The 18749-nt window shown below is 51.4% G+C and overlaps 1 protein-coding gene across 1 annotated transcript in view; it reads left to right on the forward strand.

Moving 5' to 3' along the window:
- Nucleotides 1–309: 309 nt before the first annotated feature.
- The window catches only part of LOC101688078 (cholesterol 24-hydroxylase), a 32495-nt gene continuing 14055 nt past the window's right edge, over nt 310–18749 (forward strand). The window contains exons 1-10 of the mRNA XM_004754715.3: nt 310–577; nt 7092–7172; nt 7708–7789; nt 13312–13385; nt 13850–13936; nt 14865–15003; nt 15746–15856; nt 16691–16841; nt 17051–17113; nt 18130–18202. Coding sequence (XP_004754772.1) covers nt 456–577; nt 7092–7172; nt 7708–7789; nt 13312–13385; nt 13850–13936; nt 14865–15003; nt 15746–15856; nt 16691–16841; nt 17051–17113; nt 18130–18202 — 983 coding nt within the window. The 5' untranslated portion in view covers nt 310–455. The remainder of the gene's footprint in view (nt 578–7091; nt 7173–7707; nt 7790–13311; nt 13386–13849; nt 13937–14864; nt 15004–15745; nt 15857–16690; nt 16842–17050; nt 17114–18129; nt 18203–18749) is intronic.

Raw genomic sequence — 18749 nt, forward strand, 5'->3', positions numbered from 1 at the left:
GCAGGAAGCGCGGAGGAATCGGGGTTGCCCAGGACAACGCGTTCTGGGCGGAGCTGCTGTGGGGATGGAGCTTTTGAGAGGCTGGGGGCGGGGCCTGGGGAGGCGGGGAGGGGGCGGAGCATGGGGGTCTGAGCCAGAAACGGCGTTGTGACTGGCGGAAATCCCATGCTCTGGGCGGGGCCTGAGCTGGAGCTGTGTTGGGGTTGGGGCGGGGCTTGGGGAGGGACGGGGGCGGGCCCCGAGAGCGGGGGCTGGAGGCGGAGACGTGGTTGGCGGGGACGGAGCGCCCTGGGAGGGGTCGAACCGGCGGGGGCGGAGCCGAGCGGGAGTAGGCGGTGCTGGGTCGCGCCGGGCCTCGGGCCGAGGCGGCGCGCGGCGCTGACAGCTGAGTCGGCTCGCGGCCTCCCGCCCCCTCGGTGCCCGGCCCCGACCCTGGCCTGGCCTGCCCGGGAGCCATGAGCCCCGGGCTGCTGCTGCTGCTCGGCAGCGCCGTCCTGGTCGCCTTCGGCCTCTGCTGCACCTTCGTGCACCGCGCTCGCAGCCGCTACGAGCACATCCCCGGGCCGCCGCGGCCCAGGTGAGCGGGGGGTGGGGGCGGGGGCCTGGATGGGGCGCTCGAATGGGGGGCCGGGGGACCGCGTCCAAGCCGGCGTCGGGGCCGGGGGTCCAGCCTCGCCGTTGCGCGTGGCCGCTTGGAGACGGCGGCCGGGAGAGGGGCGCTAACTATTCTTAGTAACAAATTACTCACAGCCGCGGCAGCTGCTCGGCGCCCACCGCGCTCTGCTGGGCCCCACAAACGTGATGGCAGCGACAACCCTGTTAGGTAGGCGCTATTGTTACCCCATCGTTCAGACGCGGAGACTGAGGCGCGCGGAGGCAAAGTCACCTGCCCAAGGTCACACAGTTGGTAAGCCTAGATTAAGCCTGGGTCAGCCTTGCCTCTGAAGTAGGCACTCTTAACTTTAAGACTCGGAACGGGGTCACTCAACCTGGATTGCAACACACTCTACTCTGGTCACATTCCCCTTCGTATTTCTGTCCTGGTATATCCTTTTTGTCTTCTCCTAAGTACTTCCATTCCATCCTTGTCCCCCACCCCCACCCAACTTACCTACCCCCCCCCCAAACAGAAGCTTACCTTTCTGAAGCTAAATCAAACGTGTCATTTCTCTGCCCCAAAAGCTTTCCATCACTTTAGAAGGAAATCTAATTCTAGATTAAGTCCACCCTATGGCCAGCAAGGCCCCTGCTGAGCTCTCAGAACCCACTCTGTCCTGTTTTCATCCCCCCCACCCCCCAGCTTGCTCACTGCTGCCCCTGTCTTTCTGCAACCCCCCCCCCCTCCTGCAGTTCCAGGGTCTTGCTGTTCCCCATCCACCCTGTGTAAAAGCCCACCTAGCCGCAAACTCCTTAAGGGGCCATCACCCCTGAAGTTACCTTCTGTTCACTTGTTGACTGTCTGTTCACCTGTTGACTGTGTCTGTCTCCCCCCCTTTAGAATGTGAGCCCCAGGAGGGCAGGGACGCTGTGTGTTCGCTCGTGTATCCCCAGCACCTGGCACATTGCAGATGCTCAATAAATATTTGTTGAATGAATGAATAAACAATGGTATTAGACACACTTTTTAAAACCTCAGGATATGAACATTCTGGAAGGTGGCCACTTCCAGCCCAAGCCAGATGAACTGGCATTGGAAGCCTGAATCTCTATTTGGTGGGTTTGGGAAAGATCTCAGTGGCTGGTGACACAGGGAGGTGATTGTTCTCCCTGCTGGCTCTCTGTCTTCCCAGGTGCCCTCGCCCACTTGGGGTCTTCCTTTTCCCGTGCTTAGCAGCTCTGTCTTCCATGCCACTCAGATGGTTCTTCCCCTCACCTTCCAGGCTTGGCTTCAATGCTAACTCCTCAGGGAGGTCCCACCTGCTTCCATGCCTGAAAATATCATGTTCGCTTTGTAAACTCTATGTCATTGTAAGAGTTGGGTAATTATCTGTGCAACCTCTTGTTAAGTGTCTGTCTTTCCCATAGGCCTGTGTCTGTCTTGTTCACTACCATGTTCCTGACATCTGGCACAGCCACAGCTGGTACATGCATAGTAGACACTCAATAAACAGTGATTCAAAGTGGGTGGTAGAAATTGCCTACCAGCTCTGTTAGGTACACTGTCACCCTTCCAACTTTTCAAATCAGCCAAGAACAGCTTGGGGTTGAATGAACATTGTGCTCATTCTGCTGGGTCTCATCATGACTTGGTCTTCTCGTAAACCCATGTACTTCCAGCACCGCAGACCTGGTCTAGTCTCTTTGTCTTGAGAAGGCAGAACTTAAATCAAGCCCCTTTTGGCCCCTCGCCCATCTCTTTTTTTTTTTTAAGTTGCATTTTAAAAATAAAACTGTGCCATAAGATTTACCCTTCTAAAGTGTACAACCAGTGCTTTTTAGTATAGTGACAGAGTTGTTCAATCTTAACTGCTGGTTCCAGAACATTTCCATCACCGCAAACAGAATCCCACTAGTTGTTGCTCCTCATCTCCCCTGACCCCTCATCCCCCGGCCCTAAGCAACCACTAATCTGTTTTGTCTCTAGATTTGTCTGTTTTGCACATTACATATAAATGCAGTCATACAAGATGTGGCCCTTTGTGGCTGGCTTCTTTCACTGAGTACCGTGTTTTCCAGGTTTGTCCTTGTAGTAGTATGTGTCTGTATTTCTTCCCTTTTATGCCTGAATTCTCCCCCAAATCCTACACTGCAGAATCTACGTGTGACCTACAGGTGCGTGTGGGTGGGTGGAGGAGTGGGAGGAGGTTAATTATATAATCCTTAATTATATAATTAAATATAATTATAGTTGGGTGCTTTAGTCTAAGGAGTTGAACTGAATGAGGCATATGCAAAAAGATTGGGGATTAACAGTTGTTTGGTGGTCACATATAAAACTGCATTAAATGAAAGTTCTGGAACCTCTTCTAGCACAGATCAGCTGCTTTGCTATTCAAAGGCTGGATCCTCAAACCATGATTGGCAACACCATGACTGGCAAAGAAGTGTACATATCGAGTGTCTAGTACTAACATTTGCCGCTTGGTGCTTCCAGGCTTTGCCAACTTTCAGGCAAGCATCCCTCAGCCTTACAAGGGGCAGCTGCTGTGCTCCCCCGCCCCGCCCATCCTCCTCCTTATTCAGCGGGAGTCACCACGATGCCCTCTCTTCCAGGATGCCCTCCTGGAGTTCCCCACAGACAACATCCTACTGCAACCCTCCGTGTCACAGCTGAAAACTCAGACCCCACGTTCGGATCCCACACAAATACTTGTGGTTTCTTCATTTTTCTCTCACTGCTCTCAACTTCCTCATCAGCCCCCACTCTCCCGGTAGCGTGGGATGGATGTAAACTTGACAACAAAAAGGTCTCTCTCTTCCAGTTTTTACTTATTTTGGCATCGGTTTTTCAAGGGTGGCTCCTGGGGGGCATCATCTCCCTCTTCCCATTCCTACTTGCCAGGTTGCCCGAGGTGGGGTCTGTTCAACAAATTGCCAGTTGGCTCCTGTGATGGTGGTGACCCCTTGCTGGCTCCGTTGGGTGGCACGTCCAAAGGACCTTTGGGTGCCCAGCTGAGCGCTCACCACCCCATTCTGGCAGGAGGCACAGGCATGGCCCCTCACCCTCACTCAGCCATTGTGGGGGCTCCCTTCCTCCCTGGGGCTCGCCTCCCAGTGGGCTCTCCAGACGACCTCCGCTTCTCCACCAGCCAAGACTTTCCTCTGCCCTCAGGAAACCTTGGATTGCCCCAGTGCCAACCCCAGTGCCACAGACCGGGCCGGGAGGGGGATTTTCACCCTCCTCCCCGTCTCCCTGGGCGGCTCCGCCGCATCCCGTCCACCCCCAGCCCAGGCCCGGCGCTACAGCATCCTTTCCCCGGGCTTCGCGCGCGGCCTTTGCCTCCCCAGCGCCCCCTGCAGGACCTGGAAGGAACGGATTTTAGTTCCTTTCTTGCGGGGGGGGGGGGACCCCACGCCACTCTGTCCCCTGGGCCTTCTTGAGGGGTCACTGCCCTTCGTCCCCAAACGGCAGCGGGCCCCAGTGTTTCCAGTGGAGGCGCTCAGACAGGCCTGGGAGGGTGAGGAGGGTCGAGACTCTGTTCTCGCTCCGGCGATTCCAAACAGAACGTTCTCCCGACACGTGCAGCTAAGGCGAGTGACCACGGACCCTAGATTATTCTGGAAACGCAGCCAGTCCTGTGCGATGTCCAGGGTCCGTCTCTCCGGCGGTGGAGCAGAGTGAGTTCACGGTGCTCACCCGGAGCGCACTTCCGCCGCCCGCGGCCACGCGGCACTTCTTTCCTCGGCACCCGCCCTCCCACTCTCCAAGTGCTCGTGCTTCTTTTCGGTCCCTGCCACCTCCCCCTCCATCCCCGCTCTCAGCCTTTATTCCTGCCTCCTACCTCCCGAGTAAATGGAACAGCCTGGAAGAACTTCCTTCCAGGGCCGCGGGCTGCTGCTGCCCCTTCCCTGCCCTGGGCCCACGCGCCCTTCCCACCCGGACCTCAGGGCTTGCGGCCAAGGAGAGCCGGCCCCTAAGTTCAGCAACACCCAGCAGCACCCCCGCTGCCAGCGGTTTTCCTTGTCTCCTGCATCATTCCCATTTTTATATAACACGTTGTTTAAAAAAAAAAAAAGAAAGAAAGAAAGAAAGAATGAAAGAAAAAAAAAAAAAGGAAAAAAACCCACCACCTGTCTCTTCCCTTCCGGTTCCCTCCAACTGCCGCCCCCTGGCTCTGCACCCCCTCAGCAACCCCCTGAGAAGCCCACCTACCTTTGGGCCCCCATTCCTCCTCCTCTTCCTCTCTTGGGCCCGCCACCCGGCCTCTCTGCCCACCCTGCTCTGGCTAAGGTCGCAGTGACCAGTGACCCCTGTAGCTCCATGCACAAAAACACTTCAGTCCTGGTCTTGCCTGGCCCCAGGGCAGCCTGGGGGGGCGCCCGTCCCTTCCCTGTCCTGCTCTCTCTGCAGCCTTCCCCCTCCACTCCCCACGGCTCGCCTCCAGCCTCCCTAGCAGCTCCCACGCAGTCTCCCTGGTTGGTGGTCCCTTTGCTGCCTGATGGCCTGGCTCAGTCGTTGGGTCTCTTCCCCGTCTACACTAACCCCGGTGGGGTCTGATTCCATTGCCCGGGCTCTAAGTGCTGCCTCTCTGCTGCCGACTGTCACATTCCCATCTGTAGCCTGGCTTCAAGTGCGTACTCACCTGCTGCTTCCCTTAGTAGCTTTCCTCTGCAGACGTGACACGTTCAGAGCCCAATGCCTAATTTAAACCACTTGTCTCAGGTTGGTCCCCAGGAGCCGATCCTGAGGCAAAAATGGAATTGTAAGTGGTTTTGGGGGGGTGATCCTGAGGGGAGCTGGCAATTAGAGGGAGGAGGTCAGAAAGCCAAAAAAGCAAGCTACCTCTGGGAGCAACTGAGGGGCACCCCCTCCCCGGGGAGCTCTGGGAGGGCACCCAGATGGAGGGCACAGGGTCATTGGTGGAGGCTGCCCTGGGGGTGTGGAGCAGGAACTTCTGGCCCGCCCTTCCGGCAGGCAGAGCTGGGCACCCCCCGGCAGAGTCTCCATGCTGGTCCTCAAATACCCAAGGGCAGAGGTGGGCACGGTGGGGTCTGCCACCCCCCACCAGCTCCTTTTCAGTCCTCCTCACCTTAGTAAATGGCAGCCCCATTCATCCTTCCGACACTCAGCGCAGGAGACGCGGGTCAGCCCTGACACCACTCTCACACCCACCGCCACAGCAAGTCCGCTCTGCTCTTCCTACAATGTACACTAGAAATGGGGCTTCTGGACTGCACGGGTCTGAGCCGTGTCCCCTTTCACAGCCCCTCGCTGGTACCCCTGCCTCCCTTCCTGCCCTCCATCCATCCCATTTACTCCCAGCACAGCAGCTGTGACTGTGAGCCATTGAAAACCCATCAGACCCTGTCTCTGCTCTGCTCAAAACCCTCCAGTGGCCCCAATTTCAAGGTCAAAGCAAAAGTTCGACAGCAGTCCACAAGGCCATGGGTGATCTGCCCCCTACCTTGGGAAACCTATTCTGTACCACATCTCCCTTAAACACTGTACTCCAGCTTCAACACCTGCCCCCCGTTCCTTGAACTTACCAAGTACACTCCTACCTCAGGACATTTGCACCTGCTATTTCCTTGGCCAGGAATGCTCTTCTCCCAGATACCTGGGCAGCCAAGTCCCTCACTTATGGCAGCTCACATGTTACCTTCTTACAGGGCCATTTCCTGACCCTGCCTCTGACTATCCACCCCTGAGCTTTTTCTCCCATCACTCTCCGACTGCATATTTACTTACCTATTTGTTTATGTGCTCTCCATCTCCCACCAGGAGGTGAGTTCTCTGACCCAGAAACCCCATCTGCAGTTTTGTTGTCCATTCTAGATGGTGTGCAGTCAGTGAGCTTGACTGGAGTAAGTCATGCAGGGGATAGGAAGCACCTTAAAAGTTGCCACAAGCTGACGCCAAACAGGCTTGATCACATGCTGGTGATCACACCAGACTTATGCACACACTGCAGACTTAGCATCACCAAACAATCCCCTGGTGAGAAGGACTTTGGGGTGGCCTGGTCCCCACCGTACCACGGTGAGCAGATGATCACCTCTGTGCCTGTGCTGCCGCACCTGTAAGACAGGTTAACAACAGATCTACCTCCCGGCAGTAGGGAAGGTCAGCTGGAATGAGGCGGAGGATGGTGTCCAGCCTGCAGTCAATGTTCAGTGGATATCTCAAGGTAAATGCGCACAATAATACTGTCCACTTTCCACGTGCCAGCCCCCCACCCCTGCACCAGGGAGATGGTCTCATCCTTCTCTGTCTTCTCTATGGAGACGTCTGGAGCTGGCCAGACCTGACTTTGTGTTCTGCCTTCATTCTTACTGCCCGGTGCCCTTGAGCCAGCACCATACCTCCTCGTGCCTCAGTCCTTCCATCTGCGAAGTGGGCCTAATAACGCCGACCTCACGGGGTCCTGTAGGAAGGGGGGCACTCTTTAACGGTGACTTCTGGTGATCTTAATATTTCCCGTTTCTTCTAGTTTCCTTCTAGGACATCTCCCCTACTTTTGGAGGAAGGATGAGGTTTGTGGCCGCGTGCTCCAAGATGTGTTTTTGGATTGGTGGGTCCCAGTTGTCATTTGTTGCCCTTACTCCAACCCAGGTCCCTCATGGGGCACCACCCCCTGTCCCTCAGGCCAGTGCATACAATCCCCCCTCCCCCGCCAGGTTACTGCTACCCCCAAAGTTCCTCCCCTGAGTGGAGAGGCAGAGGAGGCTGGTTCAGAAGGCAAGCTCTGCCTTCCGCCAGCCGTGCGACCTGAGACCAGCCATCAGACATTCTGAGCCTCAGTTTCTTCATCTGTAAGCTGGGTGGGGGGTGTGACTCGGTAATAGTCAGTGTATGTGGTGGTGTTTTACACTTGCCAAAGCATTTTCAAAGACGTGATCTGGCTTGATTCCCAGCAAAGGAGAAGTGTAGCAACCCCATTTCATGGATGTGGAAACGGAGACCCAGTGTGTGTTTTGGGGGGGGGGGCGTGTGTGACTCAACAGGGAGTCCTAGGATGGGACACCCTGATCCTCCCGCTGGGTGGTGATGGTGATATTCACGTCTCCCATAGCTGACAGCCTCCTTTGGGTCATTTTGGTTTCTAGGGCTAAGAAGTATGGCCCTGTCGTGCGGGTCAATGTCTTCCACAAAACCTCGGTCATCGTCACGAGCCCTGAGTCGGTCAAGGTAGGAAGCCGAGTAGTTCCGTGGGGAGGGCCCTTCCGTTCCCAGGTTGGGGGCATGAAACTCAGATCCCAGGGACTGCAGGAGATATGTCCTGGAGGCACCAGCATTTGGGCTGGTTTCCCAAGGATCCAGAAACGAGTGGTGTCTTTCTCTCTGACCACCCACCGTTTGGGAATGTGGCCCAGGTAGCACACACATTTAGCTCGCTCATCTCTTTCAGCCTTGGTTCCTTCATCTTCAAGGTGGGATCTTAACCCCTCTGTCTCCGGACTAGAATGAGAATTAACGATCAATTGATTTATTTCACAAATATTTATATAAACATTTATTTACGAAGAAAGGGACAACAGATACATAAACATGCACTTCTTTATGTACTTCACGATTATGAATCCATTTAATCCTCACAGGGGGAGAGCCTTTCATTAGCCCCCACGTTAGAGATGAAGAAGCAGGGAGCATGGATCAGTCTGTACTATGGACAGGAGGACACCTGCCATGTGGGTACTAAGCACTAAGAATGGCCAGCAGATCATTTACCTTGGAGTTGGCTGAACTGGGCTCAAGTCTGGTGGTTCTGCCATCACTCTGGGCCTCCGTGTCCTCATCTATAAAATAGAGATGATGCTGGAGCTGAAATAACACGTGTGAGTCACCCAGCCCGTGCCTGATGCCCAGCAAGTGCCCAATAAACGTCAGTGCTTCTGTTCTCACGCTGGGTACTTAGCAGCTGAGCAGGGTGATTCTTGGCAGGAGACAGAGGGTCCAGATCAGGAGAAAAGACTGAACCACCATGGTGTCTCTAAGAGGATGCTGAAAATCATTTTTTTAAATTAATTTCAAATATAGACACAGTTTATGCATTTTTAAAGCACTAAAAACCACATGCAAAGAACTTGGTGATGCCCAGCAAGAAAAGTTGAGCGATATATGTTAATATGATGAATGCATTGGTTAGTGTTCAAGTGTTAAGCCAACCTTGCATTCCTGGTCATGATACAAGTTACTCATCTTCTGCCAAGAATTTTTTATTTCTATATTTATTATTTTCTTAAAATGCCTTTTTCTGGTTTGGGAATCAGTTTAATAGACCTTGTAAGGGGAGTTGGGAAATGTCCCCTCTCCTCTGTCGTCTGAGGGCATTTGTATGGGGTAATGCTATTTTTTCCGTGAATGTTTATAATAAGACTCACCAGTGAAGCCATCTGGGCCTGGCATATTCTTTGAAGGAATTGCTTCTTGTTTTGTTTTAATTACTCGCTTTCTTTAATTGATTTATGGCCATTCCAATTTTCTATTTTTCTTGGGTTTAGTAATTCATGTCTTTCAAGACATCTGTCCATTTCATCTAATTGTTAAAATCATTGGTATGAAGTTGTCCATAATATGTATTGATTAACTTTTTCATATCTACTGGCTTTGTGGTGATATCCCTTCTTTCATTCCTACAAACAGTTATTTGGGTTTCTCTTATTTTCTTCATCAGGGTAGCAGAAGGTTTATCAATTTTATTTATCTTTTCAAAGAACCAGATTTTGGTTTTATTGGATTTCTCCATTGTTTGTCCATTTTCTATTTTATTAATTTCTGCTCTTTATTTTTTCCTTCCTCTACTCACTTTGGATTTAATTTGTTCTTGTGCAAATTTTTTAAGGTGGAAGATGAGAAATTTGATTCTAGACCTTGTTTCTTTTCTAATATAAGTGCTTACAGCTATATATCTCCTGTAAGTACTACTTTAGCACAAATGTAACATAATTTCAATATGTTGTGCTTTTATTTTCATTTGGTGCAAAACAGTTTCTAACTTCCTTTGTGATTTCTTCTTCGATTCATGGATTATTTAGATTATGTTATTCAATTTCTAAATATTATGGTATTTCCAAATACCTTTTGTTATTAATTTCTAGTTTATTTCCATGAGGCCAGAGAAAATACTCTTCATGATTTCAATTGATCTAAACAAATTGAAGCTTATTTTATGACCTCCCTTATGATCTTCCTTAGTGAATGTTTATGAACACTTAAAAAGCATGCATATTCTGTGATTGTTGAATGGAATATTTTAGAAATGTCAGGAGAAGTTGGTTGGTAGTGTTAGCTGAATCTTCTAAGTCCTCACTGACTTTCTATATAGTTTTTCTAGCAATTACTTTGAGAGGAATGTCAAACTCTGACCACAATCATGGGTTTTCCTATTTCTGCTTTTGGTTCTATCTATTTTGCTTCATATATTTTGAAGTTTTGTTATTAGGCATGAACACATTTGGGAATGATATGTCTTTGTGATGAATTGACCCTCTTATCTTTAGAAATGTCCCCCTTTATCCTTGGTAATATTCCATTTCTTGTAGCTACTCCAGCTGTCTTCTGCTTAGTGTTGAAGAGTTGATCTTTTACCATCCTTTTACTTTTAACCCATTTGGGTTTATATATATATATATATATACATATATATATATATGTATATATATATATATATATATATATATATCCACACACACACACACATATAAATGTGTGTGTATGTGTGTGTATATATACACACACATTTTTAAAAAGATTATTTTTTTCACTTGAAAGGGAGAGAGAGAGGGGGAGAGAACAAAGGGAGAGAAGAAGACTCCCCACTGAGCAGAGAGCTCAATGTAGGACCCTGGGATCATGACCTGAGCCAAAGGCAGATGTTTAAGGAGTGAGCCACCAGGTGTCCCTGGGTTTTTATATTTATAGTGGGTTTCCTATAGATAGCATATAGTTGGGTTTTGCTGTTTTACAGTCTGACAATCTATGCCTTTTAATTGGAGTGCTTAGGTTATTCATATTTAATATAATCATTGATATGGTGAGGTTTAAATCTACCGTACTGTTACTGTTCTCTGTCCTATCTGTTCTTTGTTCTCCTCTCCTCCTTTCCTGCCTTCTTTTGGATTAAGTATGTTTTAGTATTTCATCTTATCTCCATCATTTGCTTATTGGCCCTCTTTCTTTTTCTCTTAGTGGTAGTCCTGGGATTTATAGTATAATCTTTAACTTATATCAGTCTACTGATATACTACTTCATCTCTGTTTACTCTAAAGATTTTTTTCTTTATCACTGGTGTCAGAAATTTGATTATGATCTTCCTTGGTGTACTTTTCTTTCTGTTAATGCTCTGTAGGAGTCTTCGAACTTCTTGGATATGTGCATTCCTTGGAGTATTTGCAATATTCATAATAAATGTGTTGAAGTTCCTGTCTGCAAACTCCGTCATCTCTGTTATTTCTGGGCCTGGTTATAGGTAGACTTTTCTGCTCTTTGACATGTCTAGTGATTTCATGTTGGACCCTGGACATTGTGAGTTGTACATTGTTGAGTGCTCACTTTTGTTTCATTCCTTTGGGAAGTTGAACAGTTCTTGGGCTGTGTAAGCTCTGAGAATAGTTTAGCCTGTAGTTACTCCATATTTCTCCTTTTCCTAGAAGTTGTTTTGAATTTGGTCTTGTGTTCACTATGTGCATGTATGGGTCATTCATCCAAAGATGTAGGGCATCCCTGTGCAGATTTCTGCATAGGACCTCTTCCTATGCATTGTTCCCTTCCCTCGGGTGCTCTGTCTTATAAATTCTAGCCTCCTCTGGCCTGTCTGGATTCTGATTTCTATCTTACCAACTTGGAAAGCCTGCTGGGCTATATTTCAGTTTTATATTTTATTGCCTTTATCTTGAAATTATAGAAAGTTGGAGTAATCTTAGGTTGTACGGCTCACATCTTTTTTTTTTTCCTTTTTCTTCTCTTGGGATTCACAGTCCTGCACGTCCTTTTGTCTAGTGTCTGAAAACAGACATTTCATGCATTTTGCCTTTAAAAAAATTTTCTTTTACTGCTTATGGCAAGAGGTCAACTTCCCAGCAGTTATCCCTTAATGTGCAGAAGAGTGCTGTCAGTATGGACACTCAGAGAAGGCAGCAAAGGTGCTGAGGGTGCCGCATTCACCCCTCATGTCCCAGAACCTAGCTCACTGGGCCTTCAAAGGATCCCCAGCCCCAGGGACAGCAGACATGGGGACCCCCTACTATGGGGACACATGATTGGAGCCTGTGTTGAGGCTGCTGTACCTCAGTGTGGAGATTCCTCAGTTTAGGTTGGGGGGTTAGCACAGACCTTGGGTTATTTAGGGATGTTTTAGAGGGACCTGGGAGTTGAGCCTTTATTGTCATAGGGATGGAAACTGTAGGAGTGGATAGTGACAAAAGTTGGTTTATAAGTGACAGTGTTTCGGGGATGGGGGCTGGGGTTCTCAGGATATGGCTCATGATCCAAAGTCAACCATTTTGGGGGTTTTCTTTCCCTGAAAAATTGATATTACACCCCCCTAGGCTCAGCTCCCAGATACCAGCAGTCCCTGGGTTAATGTAGAGAAGAGATATCGCCTTGCTTCTTTCCAGTGCCCACGGGATAAAGCTCAGTGAGCCATAGGCAGACCTCTGGGATCCAGCCCCGCTGCTGCCCCTCCCCACTTCTTCCTCTGCCTGAAGGCAGCATGTGGCCTGGGCTTTCTCTGCCTGGATCACAGTCTTCTCTTTCCTCTCTCCCATGGCAAACTGCCTGGATTCAAACCCTAGGTCCGACATTCACCGTGTGTGTGACCTCAGGCATTTTAAATCTCAGTTTCTTCATCATATGTAAGATGAGCATAAAAATAGCACCTACATCTTCGGGATGACTGTGCACTAAGTGAGCTATAGGATGCTGGTGTGGCCCTGGCATTTATGGAGCAGCTGCTGTGTCCCAGTGCTCTCAGACTTTTCATGCAGAGTGAATTTACTCTTCACAGCAACCTTCCCAGGCAGGCACTCTTCTTACCCCATCAGGGGAGATGAGGAAGCTGAAGGCAGAGGAGATGAGTAACTTGCCTGTGGTCATAGAGTTAACAAGTGGTAGAACCAAGATGCTGAGCCTGGGTCCAAATTCAAGCCAGCTGATTCCAAATTCAAGCCTGAGCTTTGGCTGTACTGGCTCAAGATCTGTCAGCCAATGTTATTATTGCTACCATCGAGCTTGCGGTGAGGCAAGTTGAGATCCTTCCTCCAAGAAGCCTTCCTTGACTTCTGTGCCTAGGTTGGCACTAATGATACTGAATCTGTGCTGAGGGTCTCTCCTGTGTCCCAGAAGGCCTCCCTTTGAGCTTCTCCCCTTCCCCGCTCTGGTTCTCGCTGCTTTGGAAGATGGTGTGTCCTGAGGTCCATGCGTGGGCACGGAATTGAGGACCCCCCACACACTCTCACTGTGTGGCCACAGGAATATCACTGCACCCCTCTGTGCCCTGCATTCCTCATCCCCAAACAAGATGCTGTTGCTGGAAGGCAGGGTTCCTGGAGGGTTAGGTGAGATTGTGCTAGACGAAGTCCTCATGCCACAGCTGGGATTCAGGTAATGGTGACTGCTGGGGCATTGTTTCCCAAGAGTTCAGAAAACTACTTAGTCCTTTGTAGCCTCTCACGGGTGCACGAGCTCATGTTGGCTTTTTGGGGATGTTTAGAAGTTCCTGATGTCCACCAAGTACAACAAGGACTCCAAGATGTACCACGCAATCCAGACTGTGTTTGGTGAGAGGTAAGGCTTGAGGAGGGGCTGGGGGAGAGGACGGGAAATTCTCTGGTGGCAGGCAGGGGGGCCGCAGGGCCCAGGGCATTGGGCATAGCATGAAGGCCTGAGCCCTGGCTTCCAGGCATACAACAGGTGCCCCATATAGTGGCCACCACTCTTGTCATTGTCACCTTCCTTCTCCTCTTTCCCCTTTGGATAGCGGATGGGCGGGTGGGGGGGTTGCAAGGTTGGGGCACACGGCCATCCCATTTCTTAGTTATTTTTTGTCGTGGTAAAATTCACAAAAGTCATCATTTTAACCACCTTGGAGTTATAATTCTGTGGCATTTGGTCCAATCACAGTATGGTGTAGCCATCACCACTGTGTAGCTCCAGAACATTCCCACCATCCTGAAAGGGGATCCCATCTGCTGAAGCCATCAGTCCCCCTTTCCTCCCCATTTCTCACGTCAGACCTTTGTCTCCGGCAGACTCTTTGGCCAAGGCTTGGTGTCGGAATGTGACTATGAGCGCTGGCACAAACAGCGCCGGGTCATGGACCTGGCCTTCAGCCGCAGGTGAGTGTCTCCAAGATGGCGGGCTTTGGGAAGGGGGTGGGTTTCACAGGACGGGCTTCCCCCCAGCTGAAGGGAGAGAGGAGAGGGCATTAGTAGTCAGAGAGAGAGCAAGGCAGGCTGCCAGCGGTGTAGGACTGAACATCACGGAGTGAGCGGCAGTGACGCCTGCGGGTGGGGGTCTCCCCCCCAGGGACTCCGCCACTTAGACCACATCAGCCCTCCTCTGGGTTTTTCATTTTCTTTATCATAGTTCTCACTTTGGGCTACATTTTACGTTTTAAATAGCATTTATTGTGGTCCGGTTTCCATACCATACAATTCATCACTTACAATCGAGTGGGTTTTCGCCTAGTCACAAAATTGTACAACCATCACCACGGTCCATTTTAGAATACATTCATCACCCCCAAAAAGCAAGCACTCCCCATTTCCCTTCAGTGGCCTCAGCACCTGGAAACCATTAATCCTCTTTCCGTCTCTGTGGATTTTCATATTCTAGACATTTCGTATAAAGGGAATCCTACAACATTTCTTTTGGCTTCTTTCACTTAGCATAAGATTTTGGAAGTTCATCCATGCCCAAGCATGATTCAGAATCCCCCCCCCTTTTTTAAAGATTTTATTTATTTGATGGAGAGAGAGAGAGCAAGCACAAGCAGGGGGAGTGGCAGGCAGAGGGAGAAGCATGTTCCCCACAGAACAGGGAGCCCAATGAGGGACCTGATCCCAGGACCCCAGGACCATGACCCAAACCAAAGGCAGTCACTCAACCAACTGAGCCACCCAGGTGCCCCAGAATTTCCCTTTTTTATTATCAATTGGAATTCCATTGTATTGGACATACCACATTGTGCTTATCCATTCAGTCAATAGACATAGTTGAGTTGTTTCCAATTTCTTGGCTCCTTCAACGATGCTGTTCCCCCAGCTCCTTGGTCAGCTTGATGGAAACATTCAACGAGAAAGCTGAGCAGCTGGTGGAGATTCTGGAGGCCAAGGCTGATGGGCAGACCCCAGTGTCCATGCAGGATATGCTGACCTGCACCACCATGGACATCCTGGCCAAGGTGATGGGAGGCTGGTGGGCCATGGGAGCGGGGTCCGACATGGTCAGGGGCTGCTCTTCTCTCCCTCTTCCCTTTCCTGGCGCCCCCCCCTCCTCCTCCTCTACTGGTCAGCCCCTGCTCTGGGTGGGGAGCTTCGTACCTCCTTGAATATTCAACATGCGCTCTCACGAGACCACACCTGCGAACTCATTCTCTGCGAGTGGACCCTGAGAGGTGTGGGGACTGGCCTCTGTCGGGTCAGTGGCAGAAGCTGGACTGGCTCTCACGTCTGCCTGCCTCCCAGCCCAGAGCCTACCTCCCCTTAAGTGCCTACCCTGGGTCTGGCTTGGCTCTGCACCCTGGTAGGCTCAGCAGTGGCCCAATAACTCCCCCCGCCCAGGTAAGGGCAGCTCAGGCAGCTGGAGGGCACGCAGATAGTGACGGAAGGGTCATTGTCACTCAGTAATTCACTGGGAGGCTGGGTATAGAAGGGACACCAAGGAAGCCTGCATTTCTGGGGAAACGCATCTCGTCAGGGAGGGAAACCAAGTTTGTGGAGTGGCTCCTGTGTGCCATGTGGTCCTCACTGCCTTCCGGGGGGTTGGAATCATTATGGGTCATCGTAAGGAGTTGATGACATGACGCACGTAAACCCTTAGCCCTGGGGCCTGGGTCTCTCTAGCTGAGCAGTGCCAGGTTCTGCGCTGGGTTTTCAAGTCTTCCCACCAACCCAGGGATGACCTCGCCCATCTCTCTCCCCCAGGCAGCTTTTGGGATGGAGACAGGCATGCTGCTGGGTGCCCAGAAGCCTCTGTCCCTGAAGGTGAAACTGATCCTGGAGGGGATTTCTGCATCTCGAAACACTCTGGCGAAGGTACTGCCTGCACCCCCCTCCGGTGACCAGCCACCAGAACTGGCGTCCTAGTTTGCTGGACGTTTACCTCCTCCAGTGACCTTTTTCCAGAATGGGTTTTGAGCACTGGTATGAGCGAGGTGAATCTGTTAGGATTTGCATACATCTTCTAACATAGAGAATCAAAAGCAAAGTGACTTAAGTAAATTAGGAGTTCATCTTTCTCTCATGTAAAATCATCCTGAAACAGACCATGGAGGATGGCTGTGATAGCGACACAGTGTCTGATGGTCTTGGAATGTTTTGTCTTTCCGTTCTGCTGTCTCCAGCACATCAGCTCATTGTTATAAGATGGCTGCTGCAGCTCCAGCTATCACTGCCTTGTTCCAGGCATGAAAGAGGAAGAAGGAGAAAGGTGGTACTTGAGTTGATCCTCAGACAGATGCCCAGGGCCTCTTCCTGTTCCCTGGGACTTCAGCCTCTGAGCTGGGGGTCCCCTGATGCCACCCCATCTTTTCTGCTGTTGATTCTACCTACTCCCCTCTGGCTGTGGCTTCCTCCTTCCTCGCAGTCCTAGCTGCCTCCATCCTCAGGCATCCCTTCTTATTTTCCAGGCATCTTTCCCATCATATCTAGGGATTTGGTACAGGAAGGGGAAGCCGATGCTTGGGCCCAGCCTGCCATGTTGGTCAAGTCTCCTTGGAGGCTTCCTCTTTGCTAGGATTTTCGCACAATCTTCTCACCTCCCAGGTTGCCAGGGCCGCAGTGGGTTTCTAAAGCTGTTGCAGAGTTGGGGGAGCGGGAGAGGTGGACGCGTGTGCCTGGTTGGCGTCCTGAGTGGGAGCCCCTGTTCAGTTTATGCCAGGGAAGTGGAAGCAGCTCCGCGAGACCCGGGAGAGCATTCGCTTTCTGCGCCAGGTTGGCAAGGACTGGGTCCAGCGCCGCCGGGAGGCCCTGAAGAGGGGGGAGGAAGTACCTGCCGACATCCTCACGCAGATCCTCAAAGGTTCGAGGGCTCCCGCATGGGCCTGGAGAGGGCCGGGCGGCAGGGGAGCCCCCATCACGGTGGCTGATCACACTTGACTCCCAGTGTCTCTCTCTGACTTTCGGGGAGAAGGACGTTTGCTTCCTTGCTCAGCTGCAGGGAGAGGGAGGGAGGGGTGTGCGTGCAGCGGGTGTCGGCGGCCGGGCCCTGAGACCCTCCTTGTCTTTCAGCTGAAGAGGGGGCCCAGGACGATGAAATCCTGCTGGACAACTTCGTCACCTTCTTCATTGCTGGTCTGTACCTCCAGGGGTGGCCAAAGGCTCAGGACTTTGCAGGAATGGTGGGAACCAGGCATCCCCTAAACCCTGACTTGGGGTGATTTTTCAGGCTGTCTGTGCAGAGTTCAGATGCAGAAGTGAGGGGCTGGGATAGGGGAGCAGAAGTCCTCTCTCTGCTCGGGGAGGTCCGGGAGGCCTTCTTGGTGGCTGCTGACCTGGTGATAGAGCTGGCCACCATGAGGGGTCATAAAGCTGCCTTTTTTTTTTTTTTTTTGACAGAGAGATGCAATGAGAGAGGGAACACAGAACACAAGCAGTGGGAGAGGGAGAGGGAGAAGCAGGCTCCCCACTGAGCAGGGAACCTGATGTGGGGCGGCTCGAGCCTGGGACCCCGGGATCATGACCTGAGCTGAAGGCAGATGCTTAACAACTGAGCACCCGGGCACCCTGTGAAGCTGCCTATTGGCAGGAGAGCTTGGCCATGTGAGCTCAAGGCTCCGCCCCACTCAGGATTTGTGGGGAGGCCTTCCTCAGACCAGCATAAAAAGATGTGCCCGGCAACTTCATTCCTTTGCTCATCAAATTTTTTTTTAAGGATTTTATTTATTTGAGACCCGGAGAGAGAGAGAGAAAGCATGAGCAGGGGGAGCAGTGGAGGGAGAGAAGGAAGCAGGCTGCCCACTGAGCAGAGAGCCCAACATGGGGCTTGATCCCAGGACTCTGGGATCATGACCTGAGCCAAAGGCAGATGCTTAACCTACTGAACCACCCAGGTGCCCCAGAGGGAGCTTTTAGGGTGTAAAAACCAGATGCCTGGGAGCAGATGCCGTTTATTGGACTTACTCTGGCGAGCGCAGGGGATCTGCGGGTGGGCAGCCTCTCTCCTTCCTATCTGTACGTGCAGCGCAGATGCAGGGGGCAGATGTGAGGACCTGAACTGCCACCACATGCTCAGGGTCTCAGAGGCGGGTGGGCCGGGCCAGCAGCAGCCGGGTCGCCCCGTGTGGAACTGCCCCTCTCCATTCCTACAGGCCATGAGACGTCTGCCAATCACTTGGCATTCACGGTGATGGAGCTGTCCCGCCAGCCTGAAATCCTGGCAAGGTATGGAATGGGGAGATTTGGGGGTCAGGTAGTGGCTCCCCTTGAAGCTGGTGAAGGGATTCACTGATGTCTTGTTCCTAGAAGACAGACAGTTCCAGCCTCCCACCACGGAGCCTCCTCCAGTGTGTCCTGCTTCTCTTTACCCCAGGGCCTTTGCACATGCCAGTCCCTCTTCTGGAAGCTCCTCTCCTTGCTTTTCTCTTAGAGAACTCCCTGTCCAGCCCCACAGAAGCCTTCTCACACCCCTAAAGTAGTCGTTCTATGTTTCCCCTCCTAGCTTCCTTCCAGCTCATGAATGCCTTTTTCTCCTGGGCCGGTTTGCTTTGAGTCTATTTCAGTCATGAAATTAAAGCTCCAAAAAATCAGGGATCATGGTTCTTTCCCTCTCCACACCATGCTCAGTGCCTGGCCAGGGGCTGGCACTGAGAACTGAACAGAATTCCCAACTCAGCACTGAGGAAGGGCTTATATTCAACTTGCAAGACAATGGAGGGTGCCTGGAGATGGCCTTTGAGCTGGGCCATTGGTTTCCTTAAATGCAAACGGT

The sequence above is a fragment of the Mustela putorius genome, unplaced genomic scaffold, assembly GCF_011764305.1.
Source record: "Mustela putorius furo isolate JIRA1106 unplaced genomic scaffold, ASM1176430v1.1 tig00000129_pilon_pilon_pilon, whole genome shotgun sequence".
Taxonomy (NCBI): domain Eukaryota; kingdom Metazoa; phylum Chordata; class Mammalia; order Carnivora; family Mustelidae; genus Mustela; species Mustela putorius.